Source organism: Doryrhamphus excisus, linkage group LG5 (assembly GCF_037039965.1).
Source record: "Doryrhamphus excisus strain RoL-2023G ecotype Guam linkage group LG5, RoL_Dexc_Guam_v1.1, whole genome shotgun sequence".
Lineage (NCBI taxonomy): Eukaryota > Metazoa > Chordata > Actinopteri > Syngnathiformes > Syngnathidae > Doryrhamphus > Doryrhamphus excisus.
Window position 1 is genome coordinate 9,631,836 of NC_136361.1, and position 18,078 is coordinate 9,649,913.

General features: G+C 43.4%; 1 protein-coding gene across 1 annotated transcript in view; it reads left to right on the forward strand.

Moving 5' to 3' along the window:
- The window catches only part of agmo (alkylglycerol monooxygenase), a 53,812-nt gene that overhangs the window by 25,135 nt on the left and 10,599 nt on the right, over positions 1–18,078 (forward strand). The window contains exons 8-12 of the mRNA XM_058054026.2: positions 485–564; positions 808–942; positions 4,202–4,318; positions 8,011–8,093; positions 9,707–9,812. Of these exons, the coding sequence (XP_057910009.2) occupies positions 485–564; positions 808–942; positions 4,202–4,318; positions 8,011–8,093; positions 9,707–9,812 (521 nt within the window). The remainder of the gene's footprint in view (positions 1–484; positions 565–807; positions 943–4,201; positions 4,319–8,010; positions 8,094–9,706; positions 9,813–18,078) is intronic.

Sequence of the window (18,078 nt, forward strand, 5' to 3'; positions counted from 1 at the left end):
GTGTTCAGGCGTACTTGAAATTTTGAGTGTTAAGCAATAGTTGTTTTTTCATTGTTATTCACGTACCTCTGAACCACTGATCTACAGACAGTGTTGAGGTTTTCTCTTTTGTATTGTTGTTGCTGCTGCATCAACAGCCTGCCACAAATAAATTAGGACCGCCACAGATAGATTAGGCACTATTTTTTTAGATGTAATTTGTTGTTAAATAAAGTCTGAAACATGAGATAATGTCACACATTTTAATGACACAAACCAAAAAGCTGTGTTGAAGTCAATTATGTAAATGAGATAATGACATCATCAAAACTCAGACTCAGCGCATTGGCGCCTTTTCTGGTGAGACTCAAGTATTGCCTTATGTCCCCACCCGTATGTGATTGAGACATTGACTTTCAAAATAATGATATGAAAATCAAAAAACGGTGTTCAGCTTGGCTTCTAAGTACATATTTGCAAATGCATGTTTCCAAAACCTCCTCAGGCACTTTTGCTGCAGAGGAGGCCAAGGTGCGGTACGGCTTGGTCTTCCCCATCAACTCCTTTGAAATCATCACAAGTCAGGTGAGCCTCACCTCGCGATGTGTCATCCAATAATAAGCCATCCCATAAAAACATGTAGTGCAGATGAAGCGTGAGCTCATGTTTTCTAAGCATAACATTCTAATCCCGCTCCAAACAAACTGGCCAGTCCAGGTCAAGATGGATGATGTTTGTTTCTAATTGGATCTTGGTTGTTGGATTTAGACTCTATTACCCATCACTGTTTCAGCGTTTTATGGTTTTCCTTTTTCCTTCCTGTTTCAGTTCCATTACTATTTGTACTTGTGGAGAAAGTCCATCACCTACACCAGCATCAGCGACAAAGTATCAACGTTCGTCAAGGGTCCCAGCTGGCTGCCTGGTAAACCTCGGCTGGGCGACCACCAGTTGGTTCCAGAGGTGGGTCACACGCTTCCTTATTAAAATCTTGTTTATGTATTCATTTTATTCGCTGTATTCATTGCTTTACTTTGGAATCCAATGTGAGCTTTTCCATTTTAAGAATTAATAGTATTTATTCATTCATTCATTCATTCATTTTCTACCGCTTATCCTCACGAGGGTCACGGGCATGCTGGAGACTACCCCAGCTGTCTTGGAGCGAGAGGCAGGGTCCACCCTGGACTGGTGGCCAGCCAATCCCAGGGCACATATAGACAAACAACCATTCATGAGTTCATAGTAATATTGTATAATAGAATAGAGTATAGTATAACATATCAAATAATATATAAAAAGTACATTTTTTCCAAATTTTGTGGTACGCTCTGGCTTTGTCTGTGGCCTGGTGTCATGACCTGCCATGTGAGTGAAATCATTTTTACAAGAGATGGCCACATGGAATAAAAGCAGCAGAGCCTTTTGTAGCTGGAGCGCAATAAGTTGATTTTCAGCGTCTTTAAAAGGACGTCTCTGGGATTAAAACCGCATGCAGCCGAGTGGAAAAGTGCACGTGCGTGCGCGTGTGCGGGAAGGCTCCAGTGGAACGACTCGGCGGTTAGCTTTGAAATAACGTTGATGGTGGCACATATTTAGTTCCCTCATGCGTGACACTTTAAAAAAACCTTTCTTTGCCCTTTTTATGATGAAATTGGCCCCTCAAAGCCAGCGCTTTAAGCGGCGCGGTTCCAAACTCTGCTGAAAACTAAACATCATGAAAGGCGTCTCTAAAAGAGGATGGCGGACGCTGGTTGGTGTACCTGCAGCTGCTGCTTGGGGAAAACCCCTGAATGAACCAGCATCTGCGATTGGTCGAGTTATTTTCATCCCTAAAGATGATTTTTCATCTTATGGACAGAAACGGAACAGATGACTCAGCAAATTCTTAGAGATGGACTCACGTCTTCCAGTAAATGACCTCATAAGCTCATTTTCATTTCAGCAGAACAAGTCGGTTCTTTGACACAGATCAATTTGTCATTTGTTTACATTGGGGGGGGGGCACCATATTAGGGTCATACAAGTGCAAAAATACGTGAATCCAAGCCAAACACAGCTTTAATCTTTGGAGAATGTTTGCTGAGGTTTTTGTTGACACTCTGATCTTCTATGGGGGTTCACATTTCAAAATAATATGACATTATTATCATACATTGCTATTACATGACTTATTCAATCGATAAATAGCACTGACTGCTGATGCCAGGGGAGTCCAAAGTGTGGCCCAGGGGCCATTTGCAGCCCATGTCCCATTGTAAAAATAGAATGGTTTCAGGCTCATCCTTGTGCCTTCCTGGTCTTCTTGTTGGTGTTGCCTTCACTTCTTCCTCCTTTTTTCCAACCATAGACAGCCTCTGGTTTTCATGTTGTTTTCACCTCTAAATGCCATCTAAACAGGCAAAACCTATCCTACCCAATCTGAAAGTGAGCCTAGGCATTCAGTGCTATTGATTGATTGAACATGCAATATAAAAAAACACACATGGACAGCAAAACACGCTGGCCACCAGTCCAGAGTGTACCCCGCTTCTTGCCCCAAGACAGCGGGGATAGGCTCCAGCATACCCATAACCCTGGTGAGGATAAGCAGCATAGAAAATTGATGGATGGGGTTTTACTATCTTTACCAGAAGGCACTTTGAATGACCTTGTGTATGAGTTGTGCTCTAGAAATAAACTTGCCTTGCCTTTTAAGCATTACTAGAACTTCCTTCCTGGGCGCATTGATTTCACGTAGGAACATGGAAATGAACACCGACACTTTGCATCAACGAATGGAGCAATCGCAGCTCCGATATGTAGCGTTACTGTTTTGGTACTGAGACACGGTTGAAGCACGGCCTCACCGGCTAGTAGGTAGCAGGTATGGTTTGGTAAGGTGTCACTGCGCCAGTCACGTAGTCCCATCAGCGTAACAACGTTAACTTTAATTATAATAGTCATAATAATAACAACCCAAGCATTTTTACAGCCGTCCCTTTCAGTAATGACCATTTTTGATGATTTTATTTGGTTTTTCAAGGCTCACAGAACATGTTATCCTAGGCCTATGGAAACATGGTGTATACCAAAAGAAAGTTTCGACTCTCATCTTTCATCGTTCATTAGTAATCAGCAGGAGAACACGGGTAAAATTTCAGTTCAAGCATAACTTTCACTTTGACACACATTTAGCCAAAATGTCACATGATATGATAATGCCACACCATAAACACAAAAATGGTTGATTGACATGAAAACAACGTTTTTACCACTGTAGCACCAAGAACTATTTATAATTTACATATTTGCACTCTTATAAAATGCTCTTTTACCACCTTGTGGCTGTTTTTGGCTTCAAACTGCATCAAACATGATTTTGTCTATTGTGGAGTTGCATCATCACCTCGTTGTGCCTCTCGCACAAATAACATAAAATACGTATAAATACAATTACTACTACTCCTACGTCTAGAAACGATTTACTTTCTACTCCTACTACTACATTACCTTGCGTTGCTTCTCAGGAGACTACACTCGACTGCGCTGTTGTTACGCTGCTGCCTCCACCCACCAAGACAAAAGGGCTCACCCCAGTCATGCTGTTGTTCTATGGAACAAATGTGTCAAGGTGCTGAAACCAATAGAAAGAGTGAACCCTCCTCCTGCCTGCAAATGATTGACTTCCTTTTTACTTATTGAATCTCGGGAGATCTCGTGACACGCCTAGTTTTCAAACATCCCGCTCCCAAAAGAAGGAGGCATGTTGACATGTCATCTCTCTGACGCCTCGTATATTTTTCAAATGGCAGACATAAGTAATCGCTTCACACGTGCGCTTTTCAGAAGATGGAAAATTCTCATTTGGAGAATGTGCCGTGTGGGCAAGCGAGATGGAAATCAGACACTTTTTTTTATTTATCTTCTCACTCAAACTTCAAACTGACTTGTGTTTGATTCCACACTGGATTTCCACGCAAATCCCACCAGAATGAACATGGAAATGTGTTAAGTGTTTCCCCAAATATGATTTGGGGCTGTAAAAGTACCGGCTTTATGAGCAAAGCAACGTATGGGAAAGACTGTGTACATTGTAGCAATTATTGCAACTACTAATGGTTTGAATCCAGAAAACTGTAAAAGTGAGGCAGTGACTCAGTGCAGACAAATAGTGCACATAAAGAGAAATGGAAAGTTATTTGGGAATTGAAGGATGTTTTTTTGAATGTTCCGTTGGCAGGTGACTGGAGAGGAAGTGCCTCATGATCCCAGCTGCTCGCTGCCCTTACAAGTTTATGTGGTGACACATTTCCTGCTGGTGCTGCATGCTTACCACCATCTGTTTGAAAACCAAGCGGTACGTACACGTCACATGACAGCAGCACTTAAAGCGTCTTTTAGTCTTTTTCAATGAGTCCACAAGAACTGTACAGAAAAATGCATATGCGTCCAAGTCTTGGACTGCAGCGGTGGTGGTTTAGCCAAAACTCTCGGACATGGAAGCACACGAACAACATGGGTTTTTTTAGCCATTCAGAAGCCGAAAGATGGAATGGCAGCATCCTTTATCGCTCATTGGGATGTCTCTATTCCACAATGTTGTGGTAGATGTAGTTCATAATACATTTGTCTTTTTGCTCTCGTTGACTTTGTCAGGAATGTAAATGAAAAAATACATGGAAATAGGAATATATAGGAATTGCATTCATCCATCCATCCATTTTATGGAGTCCTTATCCTCACAAGGGTCGCAGTCATGCTGGAGCCTATCCCAGCTGTCTTGGGGCGAGAGGCGGGGTACACCCTGGACTGGTGGCCAGCCAATCACAGGGCACATATAGACAAACAACCATTCACACTCACATTCATACCTATGGACAATTTGGAGTGGCCAACTAAAAGCCACGCGTGCACGGGGAGAGCATGCAAACTTCACACAGAGATGCCCGAGCAGGGAATCAAACCCGGTCTCTAGCTGTGTGGCCACCGTGCAGCCTAGTTTTTACAAATTGTGGTAGAGTTTATAGCAGGTTTGAATGTAACTGCATTAGTAGGCTTTCTCAACAATATAAATGAAAACAAATCTAATCTACTTTTCCAGGAAATATAATGAAAAATAAAATAAAATGAAGTAAAAATAAATACAAAATTAAATTACATTTTTTTTTAAAATAACTGGCTTTCTCGAGAAAACATGGATTACGGGTGCAACGCTACGTCTATTTATGTATCCAAACATTCAATACCGGAGTCACAGTGCGATATGAATGTGTATGGAACAATTTGTATCATTCCTCAGCTCAATAACCCAAAATGCAGCCAAAGAAAGCTTCAAGCGCTAACATTTTAATAGAGAAGATGAGAAGTTGTGTTGAACTGAGAAGAATTCATAACAAAACAGGAAGATGGCGTCCACGGTGTGTCTCGCTCTTCTCGTCTCACTCACTATCAAACCTGAATTGCACTTTGCATGTGGTATGTTGTGGTACATTCAAATACTTGTAACTTTGATTGACTACATGGCCGGCAAGTAGACCTGAAGATCTTGTCTCCAATGACAAGATGTTTGCTCCAGACTGGCCGAGAGCCTAATGTGATGGTGATGGCCCTGGCGCTCCTAATTGAAGCTTGTCTCTAAGCCAATGTGATTTAACTAACGGCACGGTTTGTTGTGGCTGCTCTGTACTGCGGCCAAGTCCTTTACTTAGCCACGTGTTAAAAAAAAAATGTCTGTCTAACATCATGACAGGATGACTGATCAGCGTTCCCCTTTGGAGGAACCTTTGTCTATTATTTTCCACTTGACGAGCCAAAAGACCCCCTTCCTCCTCCATCAGAAAAATAAAGAATCGGGTCTCCTCTGCAGTTATCTTTGGAAGGCTTTTTTCCCCTCAGGCATAGTTTTGGTTAGCCAAGAAGTGCTGTCACGCCCAAACTCCTTCAAACTCCCAAATAAAATGGCCCGTCTTTTTGTGCTCCTTCGTGGTTCTCCCTAAGTTGTGGTCAAACTCACACAGACGCACACACCTCCGGGGCTGAGGGGGCTGCAAATGAAACACCAGCTGGTGGTCCAGCAGTCAACACAAACGCCTTAATTGTCCACTCCACCGTTTCCCAACTAAAATAGCCTTCAGGATGCAGCAATCAGGACCAGCAGGGAAAATAACAAAGTGAGTGCCCTCACCCGACCATAAATCATATCAATCATGTCACTCTTTTTATTTATGCACATAAATACACTGTACATGTGCCTCGGCTAATGTTGCTATTGATCACACAACCCAATGCAATCAATGTGGATGCAGTGTAGGGGTCCTGGATGACATCATCGCTGCAAAAGACATTTGTAGCGCCCCCTATTGGCTGTGATTAAAATGCCGGGTTTTTTTCCACCCAGGACATCTTCTTCTTTCTCTTTGGGCTTTTCCCTTCAGGGGTCAATCTCCTCCATCCAACCCTGTCTTCTCTCACACCAACTACCCTCCTGTCCTCCTTCACGACATCCATAAACCTCCTCTTTGGTCTTCCTCTACGCCTCCTACCTGGCAGCATCCTTCTACCAATATATTGACCATCTCTCCTCTGGACACGTCCCAACCATCTCAGTCTGGCCCATAACTGACTTTATCTCCAAGGCCTCAAACAGGTAATGTCCCTCTGATGGACTCCTTCCTGATCCTGTCCATCCTGGTCACTCCCAATGTGAACCCCAGCGTTCACATCTCTGCTACCTCCAGTTCTGCTTCCTGTCTTCCTGTCCAGTGAGGGTCACATCGTAAAAAATGAAAGGATGCACTTTGGTGTTTTGTATAGCATCACATGCCGATATGCTAAGAAGTTATGTGTCATTAAATTACAAAACATGTCTCAGCTTTGTGATGTGGACAAAAAAGCCTATTAGTATCAGCTTCACTTTTTTCTTCACTCTCTATTTTCCAAATATTGCATCCTTTTTTAAAATACTTAAAATGCGTGATTTTCGTAATGTAATTCCCACAATATTTTACTTTATTTTCATAATATTCTGCAACCAAATTTCCCCAAAATTTTAGTTTCTCATATTATTAAGACTTTTACAAAAAATGTTCCGTTATATTTCAACTCTCTGACTGAAATGACATAATTTTCCTCCTAATATGAAGACGTTGTTCTCATAACCTTGTGACTTTCTTGTTTAATATTTTGACTTTATTCTCAGACTTTTTTTTTTAACTATTTAAACTTTATTCTTGTTCACTTGTTTTCCATCCATCCATTTTCTGACCCGCTTATCCTCACGAGGGTCGCGGGCATGCTGGAGCCTATCCCAGCTGTCTTTGGTGTGGGAGGAAACCAGACTACCTGGAGAAAAGCCATGCATGCATGGGGAGAACATGCAAACTCCACACAAAAATACAGGGAATCGAACCCGGCTGTGTGGCCTAACCACTCAAACACCTCGCAGCCTTCACTTGGTTTCTTTTTGTCATATTATGACTTTGCTCCCATAATATTTTGATGTTGTTCTCCTTGTTTTGTTTGTTTCTCCTTGCTGAAAAAAGTTTGGACACCCCTGTTTTATTATTTTGCGTTGGTGACATTTTGCAGCATTTAGCAGCATTTAGCAGCATTTAGCAGCATTTAGCATGTCAGTTGGTCTCGGGAGGGAAGACAAATTGAAGCGACACATCACGTTCTGTCCTCATCACATTTGCATCCGTGTGCTCTGAAAGGTCGGGTCTGAACCACCTGGGATCCCAGCAGCGGTCTTGGCAGGTTTGAGGTTTGCGGGGATGCAAAGCGGTCAAGTCCCTCGTGTAGAACCACCAAGGTCCATTTGAGGCCGGTCTGCGAATGAAAAAATAAAAGTGAACTTCATTTGCTTTTGGATTGTGGGATGTGCCAGCACACTTGACTGAAGGTCAGGCGTGTTTGGCTTGGCTCCGGCAACTCAACAGTAGGACCGCCTCGCACGTTTAGCATCGCTCTCCCCCGGCGGCCGTGTTGCTGATTAAAGGTTTACATTCTAATGTTTCTTCCCTTAAACTGCATCCTTCATTTTGATCCTAGATACTAACACAGTTCAGCATCCTGGCGATGATCGGCTACATCCTGCTGACGCTCACCTCCATCGGTTTCATTATGGACCAGAGGTAAGGAAGACCTTTTTGTTGCTTCAAGCATTCCTTCATCCAATTCAAGGGTATCCAAAGTCTGTTTGCCACCAGCAGATTGTTCTTCATGCGTGTTTGTTTGTCACGCCTAAAAGTTTGTGATCATCAAACATATTTAATGACAACACAACTGAACACAAAATGCACTTTACATAACTGAGATGAATTGAGATCTACCAGTCTGGAAACAATTTCTTAAGCTTTGGGACTCCAGCAAACCACAGTGAGAGCCATTACCCACAAATGGTGAAAACATTGAACGGCGGTGAACCTTCCCAGGAGTGGCCGACCAACCAAAATCAGCACAAGAGTGCAGCGTCATGGCTGTACAGGTAGCACTCGTGCGTGTATGTTTTTCAACCCTTTCATTCAAATTGTGCTCTTGAAATAATTCCATAGTAAGGGAATCAAACTAGAACATTTTCATGCACCTTTGCTTGTAATGCTGTCGTTTAGTGACGGTGCTATGAAAACACAGCATGGACACACTCTTTTGCTAACACTCCCCTGTCCCTGCCAAATATATAAACCAGGGATGTCCAAAGCGCGGCCCGCAGGCCATTTGTGGACAGCAGGCTATTTGTGGACCTCAGGCTGAAAGCAACTTGGGTTGTGCAGTAGGACAATGATCCAAAACACACCAGCAAGTCCACCTCTGATTGGCTAAAGAAAAACCAAATGAAGACTGTGGAGCGGCCTAGTCCAAGTCCTCACCTGAATCCTACTGAGACCTTAATGTGGCCTCATGTGGCGTGACCTTAAAAAGGCTTCATGCTGGAAAAGCCTCCAATGTGGCTGAATGACAACAATTGTGCAAAGATGAGTGGGCCAACATTCAGAGAGGGAATAAAAAGACTCATTGCAAGTTATTGCAAACGCTTGATTGCAGTTGTTGCTGCTAAGGGTTTGCCCAACCGTATATTAGCTTCAGGGGGTAATCACTTTTTTCACACAGGGGCATTTAGGTTTCGGCATTGAGGGTTGCACATGTGGAAGTGAGCCCTGAAAGAAGTTTGGGATGGTTCTCTTTTTTTACAACACCAAGTTCTCTTGACGACAATGTGATCCGGACTTCCTTATATGGCCTGTACTCCGTAAACGTTGAGCTACATATCTGGAAGTCCTCGGGAGCACTTGAAAGTGTGACCATTCACAGCAGAGTGGGCGTACCAATTAAAGTGAAGAGGAAGTTTATGGAAAAACTCTAGAAAGAGGTGCAGAATCTGGAAGATCTAGAAAGCCTTCCGTGTGGGTTATCAATTGTAGCTGCTCTATAGGAGTCTACAACACAATCCAAACCCCCAAAACCAGCATAATACAAAATCTATCAATGTGGCCCCCCGACACCTGTCAGTTTTTCAGTTTGCACCCCTCAATGGAGATGTCATCTTCCCTGCGAGGCTAACAAAACTTCAGCACAATTCTTCTCCAAGCAATAATGGAATAGCCCCTTTAATCATATATATATATATATACGTATATATATATATATATATATATATATATATATATATATATATATATATATATTCATCATATATCCACGTGCTCTTTTCTGACCGTTGCTGTTGTTGTCATGTTTTGGTGTTCAGGCCGTTAGCGTCCATGTTGGAGATGCTGCGCTGTGCTGCCATGGTCACGATGCTGCGGTTCAATCACTTGAGGCTCCCCTATTCTTCCCTGGCCATGCCCACGCAGGTAAGACCACACTTTAGCATTTCATCTTCAGTGAATCAGCTTGTAATTACAAATGTTGGTGTTCTTTATTTATTTATTTAGCAGTTCACATTTTTCTACAGCAAAAAAAGCTACGTATGTATATTCTTATGTTGCATGTTGTATGAATAAACATACGGCAGGGGCATCAAATTTGTTTAAAAAAAAATATATATATATAGTAAGTATTTGAAAAATAATACAAAAAAATGTTTTTGGCTTTTGCTGGCCATGTCGTATAAAATGACATAGCGGGACGAATCTGGCCCCGAAGCATTGAGGTTGAGAATGTGAATGTATGAAATGACTTAATTATTGTTCAAATATCTTATTCATGCTTTCATTAAAAGTTCACAAAAAATATTAAGAAACACCCAAATCCACTTCAAGTTCATTTATAAACCTTCAGGTTCGGCCATTTTTTAGTTCTTCCGCTTGCGTCTTGACATTGTTTTGCTCCATTGTGATGTATGTGACCATGAGAAGAACGCCTTGCTGATATGACCAGCCCTTCCCAGTCATGGCAGGTGAATATTTACTATTCCAAGGCCAAACATGGAAATAATTCCAAACCGTCAGCTGACTGGGCTCGCTTGATGAGGTCTCACTCATGCGCCCAGAACAATTTTCGGCAGAAAAACCAACTCTATTATCTCATTTTTATGCATCTACATCTCCAACAAAACTATTTTCAGCAAAGTTTTTAAAAATGCTGCTTTGCTCTACAAATAATGTGTTCGCTGAAGTTTTGTTTCTGTTTCTTGAAGTTTTATTTACCTTTCCTGAAGTTTTATTTACCTTTCCTGAAGTTTTACTTACCTTTCCTGAAGTTTTATTTACCTTTCCTGAAGTTTTGTTTACCTTTCCTGAAGTTTTATTTACCTTTCCTGAAGTTTTGTTTACCTTTCCTGAAGTTTTACTTACCTTTCCTGAAGTTTTATTTACCTTTCCTGAAGTTTTATTTACCTTTCCTGAAGTTTTGTTTACCTTTCCTGAAGTTTTATTTACCTTTCCTGAAGTTTTACTTACCTTTCCTGAAGTTTTACTTACCTTTCCTGAAGTTTTACTTACCTTTCCTGAAGTTTTATTTACCTTTCCTGAAGTTTTATTTACCTTTCCTGAAGTTTTACTTACCTTTCCTGAAGTTTTACTTACCTTTCCTGAAGTTTTACTTACCTTTCCTGAAGTTTTATTTACCTTTCCTGAAGTTTTGTTTCTGTTTCTTGAAGTTTTGTTTACCTTTCCTGAAGTTTTGTTTCTGTTTCTTGAAGTTTTGTTTACCTTTCCTGAAGTTTTGTTTCTGTTTCTTGAAGTTGTATTTACCTTTCCTGAAGTTTTGTTTTCGTTTCTCGAAACTTTGTTTGTGATTCCAGAAGCTTTGGTTGTATTTCTTAAAGCTTTGTTCATGTTTTCTGGAGCCTTGTTTTCTTTTATCTTGAAGTTTTGGTTGTGTTTCTTCAAATTTTAGCAACTCGAATTTTATCTCTGTTAAAAGCCTTTGGATGTGTTGGATTGTATCTGCATTATTTCTATGACCTCAGTTTTGGTGCCTTTTCTCCTTTTGTCAAACCTTTGGAAGAAATGAATGCTAAAAAGTTAGCTTCCACTGTATGAGTTTCATATGAGTAACGTATCCATATTTGTTAGGTTCAGTTTTTGAGCTGTGGTGTTCATTAAAAGACTTCATAAAGTACAAATGAAAACACAATTTAGTTAGTACTCCCATTTGAGGCACCAAGTCCTTAACTGGATGCTTACTGCTAAAGTAAGTTGGGGGGCGGGTGTCATTGTGATTTTCGTGCCATTCTCCTTTGCCTGTGTGTGCTGTGTGGTCTGTTTCGTGTGCTAGCGGGGGCGCTAAGTCCAGCCCGCGGCCTTATGATCTATGAGTCCAGATGCGTCGGCCAATTGACCATAAAATTGGTGCGCCTTTCTGGCTCAGGCAAGCCCGACTGGAGATGGCGGCCTGACCCCTCATTATTTGCACCGCCTCCCTCTTTCCCTCCAACCAGCCCACCGCTCGCCATCCCAGCATGGGCGAACTGGGGCGGCGTTTCTGGAAGCAATTAGTGCCGTCTGCCGCTAACTAGAGCTGGCTGATGAGATTTGCACGTGAGCGCTGAGTCCCGATTTTATTGTCCTGACTCCACATCTGTGGCGCTCAGGTGTTGCAAAGACAATTCAGGTCCATTTGGTTCCCCCTCAGCATTAAAAACCAGTAGAATTCCAACATCTTGGCCCCTCCGACCGCGTGCAAGGCCAGCCAGAAGTTTGGAACTTGATTTATGCTGCACAAGCTGCTTAGCTTTCACTGTTAAGCCACTCATTAGACGTCCCGCTCGCAGGTGGCGCGTGTTGGAATTGAAATGGTTCCTGACATGTAGGTGCCTTTTACGTGAAAAAGCACCCCCCCCCCCCAACTTTTAACGACGAGTGCCTCTGACGTGTGAGCTGAACAGGCCAGTTTTGAAGTCAGGCCAGTCAATTAAAATTTGTCGGCGGGGTGTGATGCGGGTGGGGGCGGTGGAGGCTTCATATTTAATTGTATTCAGGCGGTTCTGATTGTACAGTTGCACAAAGTCAAAGAAGCGGCATCGTGCTTTGCGGTCCTTGAAAGCCGTCGGTGTGATATATGGCACCCTTAAAGCTCCCACTGGTATTCATGGCGGCTCTGGAGGGTTCCCCCCGTAAAGCTTGCCGGCTTGACCTGTAAACCGCCGCTGCCTCTCGCTTCCCGACGCCCACTCGCTTGCCCAAAAAGCCACGTCTGTGGGGATCACGCCGAGGCCTCCAGACGGGAGGCTGCTAACCGTCTGTGTAGAACTGGGGAGGGGCGGGTCCTTGTGAGGTTGTGTAGCTGTCGATTCCGGTGGGTGTGCGGACGTGTAAGCGTCTTCACGGCTGCATCCATCTACACGGCTGCATCCATCTACACGGCTGCATCCATCTATACGGATGCATCCATCTACATGGCTGCATCCATCTACACGGCTGCATCCATCTACACGGCTGCATCCATCTACACGGCTGCATCCATCTACACGGCTGCATCCATCTACACGGCTGCATCCATCTATACGGATGCATCCATCTACACGGATGCATCCATCTACACGGCTGCATCCATCTACACGGCTGCATCCATCTACACGGATGCATCCATCTACACGGATGCATCCATCTACAGTGCATCCGGAAAGTATTCACAGCGCTTCACTTTTTCTACATTTTGTCATGTTACAGCCTCATTCCAAACTGAATTAAATTAATCTCTTACCTCAAAATTCTACACAAAATACTCCATTATGACAATGTGAAAAAAGGTTTTTTTGACATGTTTTGAATTTATTAAAAATAGAAAACAAAATAATCACATTTACATAAGTATTCACAGCCTTTGCTTAATACTTTGTTGATCCACCTTTGGCAGCAATTACAGCCTCAAGTCTTTTTGAATATGATCCCACAAGTTTAGCACACCTATCTTTAGGCAGTTTTGCCCATTCTTCTTTGCAATAAGTCTCAAGCTCCATCAGGTTGGATGGGAGACGTCTGTGCACAGCCATTTTCAGATCTCTCCAGAGATGTTCGATCGGATTCAAGTCTGGACTCTGGCTGGGCCACTCCAGGACATTCACGGAGTGGTTCTGAGATCTTGGCTGTGTGCTAATGTCTACTGTCTGTATGGTCAAGGTACATGACCAGTCTACTGAGGTCAAGAGCGCTCTGGAGCAGGTTTTCATCCAGGATATCTCTATATATTGCTGCAATCATTTTCCTTCTATCCTGACTAGTCTGCCAGTTCCTGCTGCAGAAAAACATCCCCACAGCATGATGCTGCCACCACCATGCTTCACTGTAGGGATGGTATTGGCCTGGTGATGAGCAGTGCCTGGTTTCCTCCAAACATGGCGCCTGGCATTCACACCAAAGAGTTCAATCTTTGTCTCATCAGACCAGAGAATTTTGTTTCTCATGGTCTGAGAGTCATTCAGGTGCTTTTTGGCAAATTCCAGACGGGCTGCCATGTTCCTTTTACTAAGGAGTGGCTTTCGTCTGGCCACTCTACCATACAGGCCTGATTGGTGGATTGCTGCAGAGATGGTTGTCCTTCTGGAAGGCTCTCCTCTCTCCACAGAGGAACGCTGGAGCTCTGACAGAGTGACCATCGGGGCCTTGGTCACCTCCCTGACTAAGGCCCTTCTTCCCCGATCGCTCAGTTTAGAAGGCCGGCCAGCTCTAGGAAGAGTCCTGGTGGTTCCAAACGTCTTCCATTTACGAATAATGGAGGCCACTGTGCTCATTGGGACCTTCAAAGCAGCAGAAATGTTTCTGTATCCTTCCCCAGATTTGTGCCTCAAGACAATCCTGTCTCGCAGGTCTACAGACAGTTCTTTTGACTTCATGCTTGGTGTTTGTGCTCTGACATGCACAGTCAACTGTGGGACCTTATATAGACAGTTATTATATTTCCAAATCATGTCCAATCAACTGAATTTACTGCAGGAGGACTCCAATTAAGCTGTAGAAAGATCTCAAGGATGATCAGTGGAAAAAAGATGCACCTGAGCTCAATTTTGAGCTTCATGGCAAAGGCTGTGAATACTTATGTAAATGTGATTTTTTTGTTTTCTATTTTTAATAAATTCAAAACATGTCAAAAAAACCTTTTTTCACATTGTCATAATGGAGTATTTTGTGTAGAATTTTGAGGGAAGAGATTAATTTATACTATTTGGAATGAGGCTGTAACATGACAAAATGTGGAAAAAGTGAAGCGCTGTGAATACTTTCCGGATGCACTGTACGTGGCTTTTTGTAACACCAGGGACTCTTGGGAACAAAGAAGAAGCTGACACTTCCCAACATTTTGTATCATACGTCTAGCGTGTCGTCATTCCTGCACTGAGCGGCATCATCGATGCAACTTTGGTCGATGAAGACGATGCAGTGACAACGGTACGCCTAGGGCTGCATTCATTCATTCACTTTCTACCACTACCGCCTATCCCAGCTGTCTTGGGGTGAGAGGCGGGGTCCACCCTGGACTGGTGGCCAGCCAATCCCAGGGCACATATAGACAAACAACCATTCACACTCACATTCATACCTATGGACAATTTGGAGTGGCCAATTAACCTAGCATGTTTTTGGAATGGGGGAGGAAACCGGAGTACCCGGAGAAAACCCACGCATGCACGGGGAGAACATGCAAACTTCACACAGAGATGGCCGAGGGTGGAATTGAACTCGGGTCTCCTTGCTGTGGGGTCTGCGTGCTAACCACTCGATCACCGTGCAGCCCCCTAGAGCTGCAATTAATGATTATTTTTTTAATGTGTCCAAAACTTACCAGCAGGGGCCACATGGTGAAAATTAAAGGATGCAAGGGCCACATTGATGCTGTCTAAAGTTAAAAGTAAAAAGTATTTCAAGTAAAAGCGGCATCTCAGCTTTGTGATGAAAAGTAGGTAAAAAAGCAACATTTTAGTATTATTGGTGTCAACTTTTTCCCTCATTTTTGCTGTTGAAATATATTTTTAGAATGTGCCAATCTACCACTTTTTTAAAAACATATAACATACATACGTACATAAAATATAACCGACAGCTGGGATAGGCTCCAGCACCCCCCGTGACCCTTGTGAGGATAAGTGGTAGAAAATAAATGAATAAATAAATCAAATCTAACCAGTATCCAGTCAAGTATTACTAAACTTAGCATCTCACAAGCGCTAAACTCCACACAGAGATGGCCAAGGGTGGAATTGAACTCTGGTCTCCCAGCTGTGAGGCCTGCGTGCTAATCACTCGGCAGCCGTGCAGCTGGGGGGTGAATAAAGATGATTGAAAGATTCCCAGGCTAGAATCTGTCTATATTGTCCTAACTCTAATTGAACCACTATCCAGCTTTCACAGAGACACCAACGTGTAGATGCTTAGGCCACAGGATTCCAACGTGTAGATGCTTAGGCCACAGGATTCCAACGTGTAGATGCTTAGGCCACAGGATTCCAACGTGTAGATGCTTAGGCCACAGGATGCCAACGTGTAGATGCTTAGGCCACAGGATTCCAACGTGTAGATGCTTAGGCCACAGGATTCCAACGTGTAGATGCTTAGGCCACAGGATTCCAACGTGTAGATGCTTAGGCCACACGATTCCAGTGAACGACACGCAGCAAACAGATCAGTTTGTTAGGTGCACTGTCTGGTCATACAAGATCCTAGATGGTGTATGATAACAATTTTTGAAAACCAAATCCTACAAAAACCTACAAAAACTGCGTATGTTAACCGACTTATGGCTGTATTTGATCTTCTGAGTATTATATGAAGTGAATTTTGTATGAAGTGAATACATCTACAAATAGAAGGGAAATTAAAAATGAATGTGCTGCTGGTCTCTGGTGTGCTCGTGTGGAAAGATAAACGTTCAGGTCACATCAATATTTTCACTCCAACACAAAGACTCAAAGCCAAAGCAGCACAAAAACCAGCAACCCTGCTCCGTCCCTTCCTGCCGCTGCTGCCACGCTCAACTGACTGATAAGACCAGGGTCAGAGGTCGTCCTTATCTCAGGCACTTGCCCCCCCCCCCCAAGCCAAAGCCCTCACATGCAAAGGTCAAGGTGGGAAAGTGTGTTAGCGAGAGGCTACAGAGCGTTGAGATGGTTTGGAGCTGTGGAAACTTGTGAGGATGACATCATGGTAGCGCTGGAGGAGTGGAAAGAGAAAGGAACGCTCCTCCCAGGGTAAAAAAGGAGAAATCCTGGTCTTGGTGTAAACATTAGGGTGGTCGTGCGTACGCCGTGTGAAATATTATCAGGTAGCGTGCAGGGGATCGTGCCCGTCAAAGCTAACCGCTAGGTTTATGTTGTCAAACATGCCGGGTGGTGTTGTGGAAGTCTTAGCTGAAATTGGACCTTTGAGAGGGATTTGGGAGGTATTTAGTGGGCTTTGTGCCAAATGGAGCTTCCTTTAATTAGCAAGCAAAATAAATAACGGCCTTCCAGTGGAGTGTAAACCCGCCTTGAGAGAGTTCTTAGTTGCCGAAGGGATCCATCAGGACTCAAGTCGGTCAGCTCTAACCAGGACATTTATCAGAAATGAAGGTTTTAAGTCTGCTCTTAAATATTGACAGGGTGTCTGTTCCCCTGGGATGTGATTTGGAAGATTCTTGTCCTCCCCAAAGCTGATTCCAAGCACTAATGTCCAAGGTGGGGGCTATAAATAATCTTCCACAGCAAAGGCTTCTAGCGTCGCATTGGCTGCAATAAAGGCTTTCATCGCTCGCCGCTCGCTTTATGAACATCTTTCTCTGACATGCTCACTTCCTGGCAAGCAGTCACACATTGTGGAGTCCAGGAGACTTCCTCAGGACCAGCGTCCCCGCCTGGAAAACCTTTTGCTGGGTCAGTTTGGCGATTATTGCTGGGCTCGATTGTGTCATATACCGTCCACTTGGTCGGACATCCGTCCTTCAGGCCCAAACGGTTCCCCGATGCGTCTTCCAAGTTGGCCGCCATTGGAGCGTGAGATTGTGGAAAAAGGGTCAATATGAGGAAGACTGGAAGGAGCGTTGGAAAGCGTTCACATGCGAAGGCTTCCTGGTTATTTGAACTTTAAGACGGGAAGCTTATAGTTTCATTGGCAAACATTTCAACATCACATTATTGTTAGCAGCTCAGGCCTGTCTCGCTGCAGAGATTACACACTCACACTGCTAAATATATCACAATACTGGAAACCAGTGGTACCCAAAGTGCACCAGGGGCCCCCTGTGGCCGTGACAATTATTGGCCCCTGTGATAATGGGCCAATGTAGAAATAAACATTGACACCCAAAAAACAGGAAAAACTGTTGATCGTGTTTATGTTGATCGTTGTCATAAACGACATTGAGTCTTAAACATCAGAGAGAAGAGAGAAGGTACTTTCACACTGCAGGTATTTCTTATTGTCATTTATACAGTGGTACTCTGGCATACCAGTGTCCCATCTAATGAGATGCGAGTCGTCTCTCTGCTGAATCTTTGCTGAACTGTGAGCTAAAATTTGGGTTACGACCTGCTAGTTACTGGCAGGCATAGTCCAGGACAGCTATTTGTGGGGCTTGTCTAAGTGTCATGAAGGCACAAGTAAGCAAGCACACACACGGCGCTCAATGACATGGCAGTGAAGGCTCATGAGGCAATTTATTATTCGTTCGTTCATTCATTCGTTCATCCATTCATCCATTCATTCA